General features: G+C 46.5%; 1 protein-coding gene across 1 annotated transcript in view; it reads left to right on the plus strand.

Moving 5' to 3' along the window:
- SUPV3L1 (Suv3 like RNA helicase) overlaps window positions 1-7,411 on the plus strand; it is a 1,188,002-nt gene extending 1,180,591 nt beyond the window's left edge. Inside the window, exon 15 of the mRNA XM_069240523.1 lies at window positions 6,861-7,411. Coding sequence (XP_069096624.1) covers window positions 6,861-7,344 — 484 coding nt within the window. The 3' untranslated portion in view covers window positions 7,345-7,411. The remainder of the gene's footprint in view (window positions 1-6,860) is intronic.
- The last annotated feature ends 11,036 nt before the right edge of the window (window positions 7,412-18,447 follow it).

Here is an 18,447-nt window from a genome sequence, read left to right on the forward strand (position 1 = left end):
CGCCTGAGAGTTTGGTCATCCACGCTTCTTCCTCTTCTGGTGCATTCCCATCCACACCCCCAAATAGAGAATCAAAACGACTGAACCAACTTGGGAAGAAGTTATTCTCTTCCTCCAGTCTGGCGTTGCGGTCTGTGAATACTGCATGCCTTTTGGGCCGCTATTCCCATACTTTATTGGATACGGTTGCGCAGGTGCAGCCACAGGATCCGGAGGAAGCCTGGGCCATTCTCTCCCAAGCTGTTGCTGACGGGAGAGGTGCCACACATCGTGGAGGACTTATGGCTTGTTGGGGATGGCACCCGTCTCTTCTCTTCTCTTCTCTGACCAGCAACAAACTGACTGCAAAAATCTCAAGTCAGTTCTCAGAACAATTTTCTCTGACACCTGGTCAAACCACCTGGTGGGAACATTAAATTGACACCAGTGATAGTCTGCCTGTGAAGAATAAGATCTGTAGGCAGCCTGACCATGTCAGGGAATGCATCAAAGCAGAAGGTTCAAACGATGCTAGAGTTAGGAGTCATTGAGCCTTCAGACAGCCCTTGGGCCAGTCCTGGTACCTAAGCCTCACTCATTACCAAAATGGAAAAGAGAAATGAGGCTTTGTGTTAATTACAGAGGCCTCAATGCAGTCACCAGGACTGATGCCCATCCAATTCCAAGGGCAGATGAACTGATAAATACTTTGGCTGCAGCCGAGTGTCTCAGCACATTTGACTTGATTGCAGGATATTGCCAAATTATCTGATGCTGCAAAAGCCAAAACAGCATTCTCAAAACCTAGTTGGCATTATCACTTCACAGTGATGCCCTTTGGTTTGAAAAATGCCCCTGCAACATTTCAGAGGTTGACAAACAAAGTTCTCAGCTTGGAAATCTTCAGTGCAGCTTATCTAGATGATATAGCTGTCTTTAGCTCCACCTGGGAGGATCACCTTTTCCACCTTGGAACTGTGCTAGAGGCCTTAGAAAAGGCAGGCCTCACTATCAAGTCGTCCACATGCCAGATAGGGCAGGGTAAAGTGGTTTATTTGGGCCATCTGGTAGGTGGAAGGAACATTTAGCCTCTACAGAGCAAAATCCAAATTATAATGGATTGGGTTGCCCCTACCACTCAAACGCAAGTCAGGGCCTTCTTAAGTCTGTTTGGTACTGCAGAAAGTTCATAAAAGTGGATGGCTCCATTGTAGCTCCTTAAAGACCTCACATCCAAAAGGATGCCCAAGAAAGTCATATGGACATGACCTAAAACAGGCCATGTGTTCTGCTCCCATTTTTAGAAGGCCTGACTACTCAAAACAATTAATTATCTAGACAGATGCTTCAGAGGTAGGAATAGGGGGAAGTACTTTCCAAACTTAATGTAGAGAGCCAGGATCAACCTGTTGCATATATTAGTAGAAGGTTGACCCTCAGAGAAAGGCATTGGTCAGCCTTTACTGTGTTCTGGGCCTTGAAGAAGCTGAAGCCATACCTCTTTGGCACTCACTTCCTTGTCCAGACAGACCACAAGCCCCTCCTTTGGCTTAAGCACATGAAAGGATGAAAATCCTAAACTATTAAGGTACTCCGTCTCCCTACATGGAATGGACAATTCAAAGGAACATAGACCTAGGAGTAACCACTCCACTGCAGATGGACTCTCCAGATATTTCCACTTACACAATGAAGACTCAACTGGGCAAGGTTAGTCTTATTGTCCTTTGTTTGGTGTTGGGCGGCTGTGTAGCAAAGTCCCCTCTTTCTGGCACGGTTACCCACACTTTTTGTCTGATGCTGAGACGGTTTTCACTGGGATCCTGCTACCAGGACCCCAGACATTGTGCTCTCTCCTTCAAATGTAGTTGCTTTGGTACTTCTTACATCCCACAATTGGCATACTGGTGTACCCTTGTTAGTCCCTAGTATATGGTACCAAGATTTCCAGGGGTCCCCCATGGGCTGCAGCATGTACTATAGGACCATGCAAACTGTCTGCAGGCCTGCCACTTGCAGCTTGTGTGAAAAGGTGCATGCACCCTTTCACTGCTGGTCACTACACCAAGTCACTTTGAGTCACCCCTGTGGTAGGCCGTTTCAGCCCAAACGGAAGGATGCAGGTCCCTGTGTGTGTGTGTGGACACCCCTGCATGAGCAGAGGTGCCCTCACAAACTCCTGTTCCAATCCCCTGGGCTTCGTAAGTGTGGGGAAGCAATTTTAGCTGTGGATTGGTCACAGTACATGGTCCTGTGGTCCAGCTACATAATGCTAACTCCGAACCTAGGCATGTTTGGTATCAAGCGTTTCGGAATCATACCCCAGTACTGATGCCAGTATTGATGGCATGATTCCATGCACTCTGGGGGTGCCTTAGAGGACCCCCCTAGTACTGCTCCTACCAGTCTTTCAGGGTATGCGATCAGCCCATGCTACTTCAGTCCTTCAGACAGGATTCTGCCCTCCTGCTGCTTGACCGGCTCAAGCAGGGTAATTCAGAACAAAGGATTTCCTGTAGGAGAGGGGTGCAAACCCCACTCCTTTGGAAATAGGTGTTACAGGGCTGGTGAGGGGTAGCCTCTCCACCCACTGGTTTGCTTAGAAGGGCACATTTGGTGCCCTCCTTGCATAATCTGGTTTTGCACCAATCCAGGAACCCCCAGTCTCTGCTCTGACGCGAAACTGCACAAAGGAAAGGGGAGTGACCACTCCCCTGTCCATCACCACCCCAGGGGTGGTGCCCAGAGCTCCTCCAGGTGGCCACTTAGTTCTGCCGTATTGAAACCAAGTTGTGTAGAAGCCCCTGGGAGCATCTGACTGGTCAGAGTAGGTAGCTAATGTCAGTGAATCCCCACCTCAGAAGGTGACCAAGCCCCCTTTGGGGCTATTTGGGGAATCCCTTGCAGGTGAGTCCCTAGATTTATTGTGCTAGATTCCCCCTCTGGCAAAGACCTCTTCTGCGCCTGGCCACTGGAACCGTTGCTGGACTTCACAGGCACCGAACAAGACTGCAACCTCTCCTTGCAAAATTGTTTCCGCTGCTCCTGTCAGCAACTTGCAAAATTTCCACAGCTGTGCATCCCCTGGGGTTGGCAAAACTTAAACTGCACCAAAGAAGCAAGAAGGAATCTCCCTTGGAGTAAAGGAGTCACTCCCCTGCATCCACAGGTACCTAAGGCAACGACGCCCGGCTGCTGGATTTTGCTGTCCACTTGACTTGCGAAGATTCTCCAGCACAAGTGGTGGTTCTGAGGGGTCCTCTGTGTCCTCTCTGCTGTCTGTCCAACTTGGGAGACGGTGAGTCCTTGCCTCTTTTCCCAAGACAGAACCCTTGTGCACCATGACTGTTGGAGCAGCCAAGGCTTGTTGACTCCTGCTCTGAGGGATCTTCAGGCTCTTAGTAGCCCCGTCCCCCAGCACTCCACCACTGCAAGGAGAGTCTTCTCTTTGCTTCTCCACCCATGTAGGATTTCTCTTCAGGTGTGCTGTCTGTGCCTCACTGCGACTTACTGTGCCTGCTTGCCACTGGGTTGCTTGTGGGGGCTCCAACTGCTTCTGCTGGCTCTCCTGTCTTCTGAGGGTCAGCCTGGGCTCCCTTCCAAAGGTCGAGCCCCCAGGACCTTGCTGGTCCTCTTCAGCTATGCAAATCCCCAACAGCTCCAGTTGCATTTGCTTGTTGGGGGTCCTCCTGACCCCAAACCCGTCTGCAGTACAGCGACTGACGAGGAACAGCTCCTAGGTGTCTTCAGGGATTCCTCTGCAGCTCCTGGAGCCCGCAGCTGGGCTTCCTCTATCACCTTTGACCTGGATCTTCACCCACAGAAGAGTGGGCATTGCCTCCTGCCCCACCTGGACACTCATGCATGGACTACACTCTGTCTCCCTCTTTTGCAGGCCCTCTTCATCCAGAACCAACTGTTGTGTTCCCCAGGCCTAGTCCTGCTTTTGCAATATTCTATTTACGAGTCCCCATGTTAGCCTATGGGAAGACCAGGTAACTTACCTCTCCTCTCCTGGTCGCTGGGGGTCTTCCATATACTCATCTCTTGTGACTCCACTCTCTCCCAGCCCTTGGCTAACTACTCCATATCCTTTGGTGCAGAACCCGTTCTGCATTCCACTTTTTTAGTATATGGTTTGCCCCCCCACCCCATTTGGCCCTTGCTATTTTATGCTATTTTCTATTACTTACCTGTGTATATTTTGTGTGTACTTTATCTCCAGTAGGGGTGTTGCCTATAGTAATCTAGTTTGGTGTACATTTATTTTTGCAACACTGTGTGGGTCCTTTCATGTGTGATAAGTTACTGTGTGACTACTGCGGTATTGCAAGTGCTTCACACTCCTCCCTAAGTCTTGGCCGCTCACCACAGCTACCACTAGAGCCCAGGCTACCTAGACACTGTAACACTATCTAAGGGTTGCCTGGGCCCATTATAATTTGTAACACCATAGGTGTCCACCACACACTAGGCCAGCCTCTGACATTGGTGGTGCAGCGGTGGGATACGACACTTGCGATTGCTTTACCACTATCACCAGTGACTTTCCACAGGAAAAATCACTACTAGGCTTTAGGACACACTACACTTGATAGTAGGGATTTCTAGTCTTCCAATTTAGGTAAGTTGGGGACCTAGCAGAGCCTGTTCTCTAAACCTTTAGAAAGTTTAGAATCGTAGAGAAGGTATATGCACCCACACTACTCTAGATATCATGCCTTCAGCAGAAGATACAACTCAGGCCCCAGAACCTCAGTATGAGGGCCTCACCTTCGAGGAGCTGAGGGAGCTATGTGCCTCCAGAAAGCTGAAGACAGGGAGAAACCCCCAAAAAACTCTACACCTGGGATTGCTCTTGCAGTCTGATGTCCAGAACTCAGAGCCAGGAAGGGCAGGAGTTGAGACAGGCCCTCCAGTGTTAAATAGGATGGACTTAGATCCTAATGGGGAGGGTCAGGAAGACACTGGGGAACACCATAGTCCTATTGGAGCACTCATTGTAGTGAAAAGGGGGGTACACACAAGGTCTTTTCCTCCTAGGGGATTGGGGCAAAGGGTCCCCAAAAGGAGGGATAAGTCCTCATCATCTGTCCACACCCATGTCTCAGCAGCGTCTGATTAGACTAACCACTCTAGCTCAGGTGGGGGGAGTCCCTAGATAGAGAATTCAGTAAACGGAGACTAGAAGAGGTCAGGCGGAGGCTGCAGTAGCAACAGTTAGCCCTAGATAGGGAGGCCTTGGCAGTGGAGAGGGAGTGACACAATTTAGGGTTAACACCCCATGGTGGCAGCAACAGCTATAGAGAGACCACTGTCGGGGAAAGCTCCTATGATTCCAGGAATCTCAGCAACATAGTCCCACCTTACAAGGCTGAGGATGACATCCACAAGTGAATGGCTGCCTTAGAGAGGGCCTGCAGTGTACAGAAGGTCCCTCAAAGACCGTGTGCAGCCATCTTGTGGCTTTCCTTTACTGACAAGGGTAGGGACAAACTCCTCACTGTCAAGGAGGAAGATGGAGACAATTATCATGCACATAAGGATGCTCTCATTGATGGGTTTGGGTTGCCCACAGAAGAATATAGGATAAAATTCAGGGAAACCAGGAAGGAGTCCTCCCAGGATTGGATAGATTTTGTGGACAGTTCTGTCAAGGCCCTGAAAGGCTGGTTACATGGCAGTAATGTGCATGATTATCAGGTATTTTACAATCTTCTTATGAGAGAGTACATTCCAAATTGCATTTCTGACAAACAACATCAGAATCTGGTGGACTCGGATCTGACCAGTCCCCAAGAATTGGGTAAGATGGCAGACAAATGGGTGCCATCTCATCCTCCTATCTTCTGCATTCTATTTTTTCTGTTGTTTGCTGCAGCACTTGAAGGAAACTGACCCAAACCAGCATATATCCTTTTATATTGATTCTCCCATGACTGCTGATAACCACATGCCTTATCATCAAACTTCACTGATGTAACAGGAGAGTTGGTGCGTCACCTGAAGACCCATTGTATAGCTCTTGGACAATCTGTCTTGTAATTTTAATCATGCACGAAATTGGAAACATTTAGTGCATCGAAGTAAACATATCAGCTTTAGAAAGACCTAGGCCAAGCTTTTCCATCCAGTTTGTTTAAGGTATTGTATTTCCACATAACTAAGCTTTTAAATATTTGTACTCATTTTATTAAGGTTATTATTTGAATTTGTAGCCATTTTACATATATTCACACTAGATAAGTAACTTTTTGCAAAGCTGTTTCAACAATGCCAGAAAAGTATTGGGCAATTGATGTCACTCCCTGTGATGTCACATTCTGTGATATTACATCTTATGTAAATCAGATGGGCCTTGCATGTTTCTGTTCTGCCCAGTGCCCCACAAATTTGATGACAGGCCCTGGTTCCCATTGGTGTGATTATGATTTAGCTGGCTTCCTCACATCCTGGACGGGTTCTGGCCCCGTCTCCCTGCTTAGACTATAAATTTGGCTGTTTGTATCTCATTTTAGGCATCCCAATGGAGCAGTTTATTGCAGAGCTCTCATAGGGCACCACCATCTTGTCGGACGACAGACTCCACCTCCAACTCATAATCTTCTTTACTGTAATAAACCTGTACAGATTGCACAGGATAATACTAATGGAATATTTCCTTGGCAATACTGTCTGTTTTTTCTTTGATTTAAGTTCTGTTGCTGCACATTTGAGTTGATGTTGTGTATTACGCCTAGTAACACTGAAGTTATTTGATGGTTTTGGTTAATAATATTGTCTGTCTTGCTTTTTCAGTTGCATCATACAGACACTTTCTGCAAAGCATACATGTGTCTTGATTAACATGAAGAAAACATATCTCTTGCTTTGTTTTTCAGTTACCGGTTTATGGATATGTTCCCTGATGCTAACCTTGTAAGAGCAATACAGAAAGAACTTGACAATATTATACAAATTGGGGTGTGCAACATTACAAAACTTATCCGAGTTTCTGAAACAAATATTACCATGTCTGTGATACAAGCGTCTCCCCTAGCCACAACTAATGTGAATGATGGAATTCGGAATCTGGAAGAAATGGCTGCTCGTGGCAATATACCAGCTAATGTCCTACCAAGTCCTGTTCAGAGAAGAATGAGAGGATCCAAAACACTGGGGTCTGGAACTGTTGAGTCCAAGTCAGATATGCATGGTCATAGGAGTGGTCCTCTTACTGCCAAATTAGTGAAAGAAGGTCTACTAACACCGGAACTCTTGGAACAGCTTGAAAAAGAATGGCTAATTCGACAGAAAACAAATGGGTCATTACCTAAAAATAGAGCTGAGGAGTGGAGTGGTTCAAAAGGCAAAAAGAAGAAGTAGGAATACTGGTCATCGAAAACATTTCTATTTTTATGGACAAAATAAACATCTACTTTTTAATATCTCATTTTGGATCTTTTGATTGAAACTGTATTCTCATTTGAGAGCTCATTATAATATGACATTTAACAATGTGTAAAGCTGCATGTAACATAAAGTAAAATGAAACTATAGAATTAGATTAACATCTTAAAACGTCTGCCTTCATTTCTTCTTTATAACAGTACCAGAGTCTGAAAGATGTTTTTCAGAGACATTGGGGCGGAAATGTCCCCTGCATGGTCTACAGGCATGTTCCCCCTGCCCTCAAGGCATGTCTATCTGGTATCTTGGCTTTTTATTGTATGCCTTGGAATCACACTATTCTGAATAGGAGTACAAAGGGCTAGGCCTATCCCAGAGTCTGCAATGACCTGGTTCTCTTCTTTAACCTGGTTGGGCGCTTCAAGTGTGCTTTTAAACTGGACAGAAGACTACTGTCCCTTTCATGGGTCCAACACATAAAGCTGTGGTGACAGCATGCTGCCCTTTTAAATTGATAGTGTGACCAGACCTTTTTAGGGTCGAGCCTGCAAATGCATGCACTAGCTTTTTTCAATCTTGCTTGCAAGACTGTTGCGTACAGGCAAGGGCTTGGAGCCCACCTGTCTCTCACCATTTGTTGGTTTGCGTGGCACTCTTCTATCACAACGCAAGCCTGGCATCATTTCCATTCCTTTGTGTGGAGGAGGGACTAAGCACTGATTAATTCAACTTAATCAATGCCTGTCTACTGCTCCCGACGTGATCAAGGTACTATTTTGTTCTTTTTCACTTTTAGTGGCCTGCAAACAGAAAGCTTGTGGCTGGCCAAAACATGTCCAGCAGGACAAAAAAAAGTTGCAAAGTTTTATTTTTTTTAAAGCTAACTTTCTTTTATTTTGCCAAGTCGTCTTTTCTCACTTTCGACTGTTTTGTCATTACCCGTGGTTGCTCTTCTCTAAGGATGATGATTAACTTGTTTGAAATATTGCAAAGCAACATTGTTTCTTTATTATGTGTAATTTCTGAAATTATGATTTAACACATAATCATGCAGTAGACCCAAATTCACCCCACCTCAATCTGCCGCACTACAATCCACCTCACTTTACCCCATCTACCCCACTCCAGTCCAATCCACTCACCCCAATCAAATCAAAATCAAATCAAGCTTTATTTCGGCAGCAAGTGCCATAAAAGCACAACATATACACATATAAAGCCAGTGATTCATCATACAACGAATAAAAACTATAATAAAATCCTTACAATAATTGATTCCACCACGGCCAGATCGCAAGGCATGAAATTTTCACACAAAATACTATATCACCATATACCTCTATCTAAAATATTTATAAGCATTTGTAGGTTTGTGCCATAAAATGTTTGTTAAAAAATTATGCTATATGCTGTTCTAAAAAGGAGCAGTGAGAACTTTACCAAACGAGTTAAGAATTCATAGCAAGGTTCCATTCTCCTATCCTGCATAAGAATTTGGCACTTAATAAAATACAAATATGCACACAAGAAGCTAAAATAAGCAGTGCTAAATGTTAATCAAGAGACACAAACTAAATCATTTACTAAAAAATGTGCATTGGCACTTAAGGATCTTGCTCTAATGTGCCAGATCGCTAATAAAAACTTTGCCACAGCACACACCACAGGCCCATGGGTACTTGCTCAACAAATCCCAATGGCCAAGTGGCGATCCCTAATGCCCAAGGCAATGCAGAACGGTCTTATCCAATAGGCCCTCTGCTTATTATATGCGGGACAGTGGAATAAGACATGACTGATGTTTTCTTTAGTCTTACATCCCATTGGCAAGAGTCTGTTGGGCTGGCAGTTTGCTTCAGTTTAGAAGTAAAATCACATAATGGTGAAGATCCAATTCTGAATCTAATCTAAAGTGCATGTGCCAAAGGGTGTAGAATAATATCTAAATAGTGCTCGAATTCGTAGTGACACTGGATCTAACCAATAGGTACCCAACCCAAGTTTAAAAAAGTTACTTTTTACATAGTTACATCATGGGATTTGTTCTGCTTAAGGGATATCCAGAAGTGCTCCTAGCCATGTCCTATAAGGGTCTAAAGTATCTGTGGACCAGATCCGGATCCAATACTGCAATGGCCTCAGGGCAGCTATGCAAGAGAATGCAGATTCAGATCCATTTGAATACGCAACTTAGGTGAACTCAAGGGAATCTTTCATAGGACCTTTAGAAAGGATCTCTCTACTCTTTCTACATTATGCAATTTGACATGGCCCCATAACTCAGCACCATACAGAGCCCCCTCCCTAGCTTGGCTTTTGTAAATTTCTATCACTGGTGTAATGGAAAAACTAGACGATCGAGCAGCAAATCTCAAGATGCCCCCTTTCTTTTGTTTAAGGGACATAGTACATTTTATCAGCTGGGCTGTCCATTTGTGGGGGTTTTCTAATCTGACTCCCAGATAGTCAAAATCTATTACATGTTTAAGAATCTCGCAATCTAGGACTATGCTTTTCTTCACTCTGCTTTGGGTCACCAAAAACCATATATTTGGTTTTGGTGCTATTTATTTGAAGACCGTGATCCATACAAAACCCTAAAAAATTCTCCAAAAGCCTGGATAGTCCAGAGGCAGTTTGAGATAATAGTAAAGTGTCATCAGCAAACAATAAGCATAGTGTCTTGGTCCCACCAAGTTTAGGAGCATCGTTTTCGCAATCATATAAGTAGGGGATGCAGGCATTTATAAAAAGTAAAAAAAAAAAAACAGTAGAGGCTAGCACACAGCCCTGTCTAACGCCTTTCTGTATGGGGAACTCCTCAGATAGTTCCCCTACCTTTCCCCACCTTACTGTAGCAGAACTCTCTGAATACAGTTCCGTAATCAGATTTAACAGAGGCCCAGGACCTCCAGATCTACTCAAGATCTCCCATAATTTAATCCAAGGGACCAAATCAAAAGTGGATCTGAGATCTACGAAGGCGACAAACAGCCTCCCAGCGTCCAGGTCCAACATCTTCCACTTGATTGTCAGAAAGCGGAAGATCTGGTCCACCGTGGCCGTCTTCTGCCTAAAGCCCGCTTGCAGATGGCTTAGAGCACTGTTCTCCTCTATCCAGAGTCTAAGCCTGCCCAAAACTTGATGGGATAATATCTTCTACAGGTTGTCTAGGCGACAGATCCATCTATAGTTGCCCGGACCGATTTGTCCCCTTTCTTATGAATAGGACCAATTATTGCACCCTTCCAAGAGTGAGGGAGATTGTTGCCCTCCATGATGGCGTTTGAGACCCCATTTATGAGGGGCCCCATAGTTTCAGATCAGACTTAAACAGATCCGACGGTATCCCGTGTAGCCCGGGCACCTTCCCTGGTTTTTGAGCCATGATGGCTTCCTCTGTTCCTTTCATACTAAACGGAGTGATCGCACCTGCTCTTGTGATCTTATTCATGTCTACGCTCTCTATATCAGCTTGGAAAGCGAACTCCTGGCTATATAGTTTAGTAAAGTAAAGAGTCCAGTTTTCTGCAGAAATATGGCAGTCAGGCCTAGAACTCAGGTTACATCCATTTTAGGAAACCAGAGACTAAAACCCCATTGCTTTGCTACCCTTGGCTGCTATCAACAATTCCTGCCATGTTGCCTCTGCCCACTGTGCCTTGCTAGACTTTATTGTAGCTGCACACTCACTGCTCGCCAAGATTTTCATTGGTCTATCCTGTTGTCTTATTGCTTTCAAAAGACCACGCTTTGCCTTTTTGCAAGTATTATCAAACCACCTGCTTTGTTTATCCATTTTAAGCTTTTTGCTTCCTTTGATATCTTTGATAAAAAGAGACTTCAGGGAAGCAAAAAGCTCAGCATGGTTTGCCATGATCTGGGTTGGAGGATAAGCATTAGTTGCAAGGCCTGATATTTCATTGGAGACTAGGTCGTGCATTCTGGCCACTAGCACACCTAAGTTCATAAAAGCTTCCCATCTTAATGTGCGCTGATTTCTTGCCACCTCTAAAGGAAGCATAACCTCTTGCTCCTGTTAGTTAGCCCCAGTGTCAAAGAACCACCTCTCTCACTCTAACATGAGGGGGAAATTATCACTAGTACGTTGCTCTCCCACCTTAAGGTCCTTGATCTCCTGACAGATCCTTACATCAATAAGCAAGTAGTCCCTCTGGAAAAAGTAGGATTAATTGGAGTATCTGAGGAATAGCGCCCATTTCCTGGCCGTAGACCGTGAGTCAACATTAGGTCGATGATCTGCAACGCCCTGGTGCTACGCTTGGGCTGTTTCCTCAGTTTAGAGAATGGTGGAATTCTCCATATTACATCCTTTTCCTGAGTTAACTCAGCAAAAAGGGAGTTAGGCTCTAGAAACACGTTAAAGTCTCCGGCTGTGATGACAAAATGTGAGGGAAGTAATTCTGTCACAAGAGCGCTTAACAAGCTGATAGTTTTCGTAGTTTGGCTAGGAAGACCTTTGTCTATTGTAAAGGTTAACACACAAGAGCAGGGGTGCCTGTTTTAGCTTGATTGGTACTGACAGAATGTCAGCTGAATCAACATGAATTTCCTTCACTTCTCCCACCTGAGGATTTTTATCCATGTAATGAAGTCCCCTCCTGTCCTCCACACAGGTGAAGGGTTAGCCTCCTTACAAAAAGAGATGTACCGCTGCCTGTACACATTTGTGTTAGCCCATGATTCCTGGCATAGACATATACTAAAAGTGTTGATAAAGAACCTCCCAGTCAGGATCATCAATCTTATTCCGTATACCCGCTACGTTCCATGTAATTAATGTCAGATGGAAGAACCTCGTTCCTGCATGCATGTTGCAGGAAACCTTGGCGCAAGATGTTGTGTGTGATCTTCTAGTATCATCTAGTACATTGGGGCTCTTGTCCTATTCGTGTCCTCCCCCCCCTGTAGTATTCTGTTGTGGGTACCCTTTTAGTTCCACTTGAGAATTGCCACCCTCGGGGATGAAGGTGGTGATGAGGGGGTTATGGCTTCCCTTAGTCAATCAATGTCTGAGAGATCATCACCTTGCATTTTCCTCTGCAGTCTTTGCTTCTTGCCCAGGATCTCGCACTCCCTCCTGATAGTGCCCACAGAATGGGGTCTTGAGGATGAGACTAACTCCACAAGACCCATAGTGGGTTCCCCCTTGTCGTGGGTGACGGGTAACTCCTTGGCTGAGATGCCTAGTTCAGGCCAGGTGTTTTTAAGGACAATGTTGGAGCCGTGGTGTAGTGGGTGGCTGGCCTCAAAAGATATCAGACCTTTGACCAGATCAGGGCTGGCTAACATTAGCGCAGTAGTGTCCCAGTGCCCTGTCTCTCCTTTGTGACCCTTGCCGAAATTATATCTGAGTGTATAATACAGCCACATTGTCTGACATGTCTTATCCAATGAATTTGTTTTTTAATGACAGGCTATCTTCCCGGTATTTAGTGGTAGTTCCGGGACCTTACACATGTAGATTGAATGTTCGCTATTGTGATTATTTTCTGCGGATTGCCCGGCGGTGGCGTTCTATGTCTCTCCCACACGAGAGCTGGGCTGTGAAAGATAGCTGCAGTAGCTGTTTACCCTAGGACCATTTTTTACTCCTGCCCAGGGGTGTTCCTGGCCTGTTTGGTGGCTTACCTGGACCCGCGCCAGGTACATTTCTCCGATGTTTGGGGATGACAGGGTACTTTTAAAACTCTTTCCACTGGGGGTCTCTGCGACCCATTCCTTTACTGCAGGTCAAACTAACGTAAGAACTTCTGTCAACTTTTGTTTTGGAACGTTCACCTCTTGTTTCTTGTTTTAGTTCAGTAATAATATTAGCCACTTCGATCTAAACATTTTCACCTGTAACCTGACGACTAGATGTTTCTAATTTAGAGTCAGAACAGCATTTCCCAGGAGGGTGGTCAAGGTCTCTCAGTAAAGAAACCTAATTAGAGCAGGGTATATCGTGTACTACTGTACTTCTGTTGGAGGCACCCACATCTATTATTTGTGGAGGACATTGTCTTCCGACCTCTGTGTTAACTTCGTCATCATGATCTTCTGGCATTAGCAATGATGAGGGGGGATCTAAGCTGCAAGCTGTTACACCCTTTTTGGATGATCTAGGCTTAAAAAAGAATGAAAGAGAGACACTATTTGGCCTCTTGGTGGTTTGTCTCCCTTTCAGCATGGACTTAACCTCTTCAATTAAGGTGTCAATTTCCATTGGTGACACAGTTGGAGGATCTGTTCGAGGTTTTGTGTGATTTGGGAATTTTAGGTAAAGCAACTGCCGCCACAGGGCCCCTTTGGCTTTGCGCTTCCCAATCCTTTAGTTTGTGTTGGAGTTACCCGCAGCTTGCAATAAAACAGTCAAAATGGGACATGTATAAACACTATCTTGCGTTCAAGAGGGATGGCCTAGCCCAGCCTCTCACAGGTGCGGAGGGGCCTGCCCTTGCCCCGGGCTTGTCCCGCACCGCGTGATTTCAAACTCGCTTTTAGCGCTTGCCTGTTTGTGCTGGTGATGGCTCCACCCCCTGCCCTGGGGCCTGCTGGGACTTAGAGTCCCCATGAGTTCAATTCTGCATCCATTGCTGTGGGATCCCAAACGTGCTTTTAGCGCTCACCTGGTGGTACTGGTGATGGCTTCGCCCCCTGCCCTGGGGCCTGCTGGGACATAGAGTCCACACAAGTTCAATTCTGCGTCCAGCGCTGCCGGATCCCAAACGCACTTTTAGCGTTCACCTGGTGGTGCTGGCTCTGCCCCCTGCCTACTCACCCCAATCCAACCCAGCCCACTCCTATACTCCCAGCCCATCCCATTCTAAAATGCTCCAGTTTACCCCGCCCTAATCAACAACGTTCTGCCTCACTCCATTCCAAAACAATCTGCCCCACTCCAATCCAAAACAATCTGCCCCACTCCAATCCAAAACAATCTGCCTCACTCCAATCCAAAACAATCTGCCTCAATCCAATCCAGAACACTCTGCCCCACTCCAACCCAACACACTCTGCCCCACTCCATCTACCCCAATACAATCTAAAACAATGTGCCCCAATCCAAAACAATCTGCCCCTCTCCAAACTTCCCCACTGCAATCCAAAGCAATCTGTCCCACTGTATTCCAAAATAATCTGCCCCACTCCAATCCGCCCCACTCCCATCTGCCCCACTTCAATCCAAAACAATCTGCCCTACTCTAATCCAAAGCAGTTTGCCCCACTCCAGTCCACCTTACTCAAACCTGCCCCACTTTATTCCAAAATAATCTGCCCCACCCCAATCCTCCCCACTCCTCCCCACTCCACTCTTCTGCACTCCAATCCAAAACAATCTGTCCCTCTCCAATCCTTAATTCTCCAATCAACCCCACTCCAATCCAGAACAATACGCCCCACCCCAATCCAGTCCACCTCAACACAATCCAGTCCACCCCACCCCAATCCACCCCAATTCGCCTCACTCCAATCCATCCCCTCTAATCCAGTCTACGCCACTCCCACCCAGTTCCCCACTCCCATCCAGTCCACCCCACTCCCATCCACCCTAATACAATCTGCCCCACTCTAAACGCCCCACTCCAATCCAAAAGAATCTTCCTCACTCCAGCCTTCTTCCCTTCAGTCCAAACCACTGTCTCACCCAAATCCACCCCCTCCTATCTGCCCCATTCCAATCCAGAACAATATGCCTCTCTCCAATCTGCCTACTCCAACGCCATCCCAATTCAACCCACTCCAGTCCACCACAATTCACCCCACTACAGCCTAGTCCACACCAATCCAATCCACCCCAGTCTACCCCACTCCAATCCAATACACCTCACCCCAATTCAATACACCCCACCCCAATCCACTCAGTCCTCCCCGCTCCAGTCTAGTCCGCCCCACTCCAGTCCAGTCCACCCCACTCTAGACCAATCCAGCTCACACAATCAAACCCACCCCACTCCAATCCACCTTACTGCAACCCAAACCCACCCCACTCAAGTCCAACACTACCCAATCCACCTCACTCCAATCCCCTCACTCCAACGCAATACTCTTTAATACACCCCACTCCATTCCAATATAGTCCACATTAATCAACCCTCCTCTAGTCCAAACCATCCCATTTCAGTCCAATCTAGTAAACCCCTCTCCAGTCATTCCACCCCACACCAATCTAAGCCACCCCTCACCTTTCCAAGCCACTCTGATTAAATCCATCCCACTGCAGCCCACCACACCACAGTGCAATCCACCCAATCACATTTCACTCTACCCCTTCTTCTATCCAACGAACCTCACTCCAGCCCACCTCACTCACTCCAAGCCACCACACTATACTCCAGTCCACCCACTCTATCCCAATCCACCCCACCCCAGTTCAGTCCACCCAACTCCAACCAGCCTGCCCCACTCCAATCCATCCAGCCCACCTCAATCCAATCCACCCAACCCCAGTCCAGTCCACCACAATTCAGTCCCACCAATCCACCCCACCCCAGTCAATCCAACCCACCCCAGTCCACCTCGTCCTAGCCCTATTAGTCCAATCCAAACCATGCACCCCAATGAAGTCTAATCCACCCCACTCAAATCCACCCCAAACCCATCCACCTCAGCCCTATTTCAGACCACCCCACTCCAATCCAATTTACCCCACACAAATCCACCCCACTCAATCTACCCACTCTACCTCAGTCCAAACCACCCCACTATCTCAATCCACTCCAACCCATTCTACCCTATTCCAACCCACCCACAACACTCCGCCAGTGAAAACTGAACTCTACTCAAATCTACTACTACACTCTACTCCTCCTACTCCACTCTACAACTAACAAATACACTCTATGAAACTCTACTCCCCCACTCCACTCTGACACTCCACGCCACTAACTTTCAGCCATGCTGAATAGCAGGCACACTGGTGTACAGCATGGCAAAACATATTGCCAAAGCCAATAGCTCTTGTAAGGCGAGACCTGTTGGCTTTGCCAATGCGTGTTATCTTTGTCACTGAGACTATGGCCTTACATGCCCCTCATCTGTAAAGTTTCAATGTCAGAAGTGCCTCAAACCTTGCTGTGACTTCTTGAGTGTATGACGAGTATGTATGTGCAGATATAGTTAGTGTGTAGCATATTTATGTTAGTAGGACTGTCTGTGTGGTTGTGTCTGTGCACGCACGCAAAGTATTGAAGCCAGTTGGTTCCATTTCAAATACAGGAAATGTTTGAACTCCTTTTTGAATCTTTGTTCATTTTGACCTTAGCCTCTTTAAAAGATGAAATCGACTTACTTAGGAATGATCGGAAGATGTTATGTCAGCAAAATGCCTGTACTGCCTACATTTTTGTTTTAGTTTGGACTTTTACCATTGCTTATGCCATCTGTTCTTTTTAAGAGGACTGACTTAGCAGTTTCTTGTTTATTTCTGGCAGTATAGAAACCCTACCAGAGTGATTCACTTTTTTTCAGCTTCCTCTTCTTCCTTGCTTCAAATTATACTACTGATTGGCCTTTTTTCCTAGAATTTTACAATTATTCGACTTCAATAAAACCTATGTCTTAGCATGGGCTTCTGGAATGCCATGTCTCATTCTATTGGCATTGTTGGTTCCTCATATTTTGAAAGAACATGATTTAAGACTTAGGCCCTCATTACAACATTGGCAGTAAATCCCGCTTACTGCCGTGCAGAAGACCGCCAACACACCACTGCGGCAGTGGAATTCCGCTACAGCTATTACGACCCACAGCTCGGAATCCACCATAATCCAGACACCCACACAAGTTCGCCACACCAAAGGTCAGTGATAAACTGGCGATAACAAAACCGACACCGTCACGTCAACAGGAATACGCCCACACTGTCACGATCCACGAATCCACGCGGCGGTCTTTCAACTGTGGTATTCCATTGGCGGTACACACCGCCGTGCTCAAAATACACACACATTTACAAAACACAACCACATTGGACAATTCGAAATACACACACCTGATACACATACACACACCACTTCCACACACCCAATCCAAATAAAGCACACACCCACATCACCCACAAACCCTTACTACCAAAATTTCAAAAGAAGGCCAGAGAGAGACACCTCCAGAAACAACACTAGCATCCACAGACACACAACATCATCACTCCCACAACATTCACACACCTCAAACAACACACAACACAACCCCTCACACACCACAACTGACACGACCTCACACATCACCCACACCACATCATGGCACCTCAACGACACTCCAGGTTCTCTGAGGAGGAGCTCAGGGTCATGGTGGAGGAAATCGTCCAGGTAGAGCCACAGCTATTCAGATCACAGGTGCAGCACACCTCCATGGCTAGGAAGATGGAGCTATGGCGCAGAATCGTCAACAGGGTCAACGCAGTGGGACAGCATCCAAGAACTAGGGATGACATCAGGAAGAGGTGGAACGACCTACGGGGAAAGGTGTGTTCCTTGGTCTTCAGACACCAGATTGCAGTACAGAGGACTGGCGGTGGACCCCCACCTCCTCCCCCACAACTAACAACATGGGAGGTGCAAGTCTTGGCAATACTGCATCCTGAGAGCCTCGCAGGAGGAATGGACTCTGGTAAGTCAACTCTTAACTATTATATCCCCCACCCTGACCCTCACCCCCATCACTCCAACACCTCACATATGTCCCACTATCACAACCCACCCATCCCAATACCAAGCCCTGCATGACCCACCAAAGCATGGACACCCATCACCAAAGCATGTCCACTACAGATACCCACACATACCCCAAACCCAATATCACACAAGGACCTAGACAAGAATGCAAGCACTGGAGTACAGGGTCACTCACCCATTGCACACAATGGCACACACAGATGCAATAATCATGCCTTTACACCCCTGCAGGACCCCTACCCAACGTGACCGGAGGTTCCAGACATAGCCAGTCCCCCCCACAGAAGAGGCCCACAGTGATGACAGCAGCTCTGCACAACTGGATCAAGATGACCAGCCCGGCCCATCTGGGACCTTGGGACAGTCGGTTCCCCTGACACTGGCACAAGCCACCACAGAG

Source organism: Pleurodeles waltl, chromosome 6 (assembly GCF_031143425.1).
Source record: "Pleurodeles waltl isolate 20211129_DDA chromosome 6, aPleWal1.hap1.20221129, whole genome shotgun sequence".
Taxonomy (NCBI): domain Eukaryota; kingdom Metazoa; phylum Chordata; class Amphibia; order Caudata; family Salamandridae; genus Pleurodeles; species Pleurodeles waltl.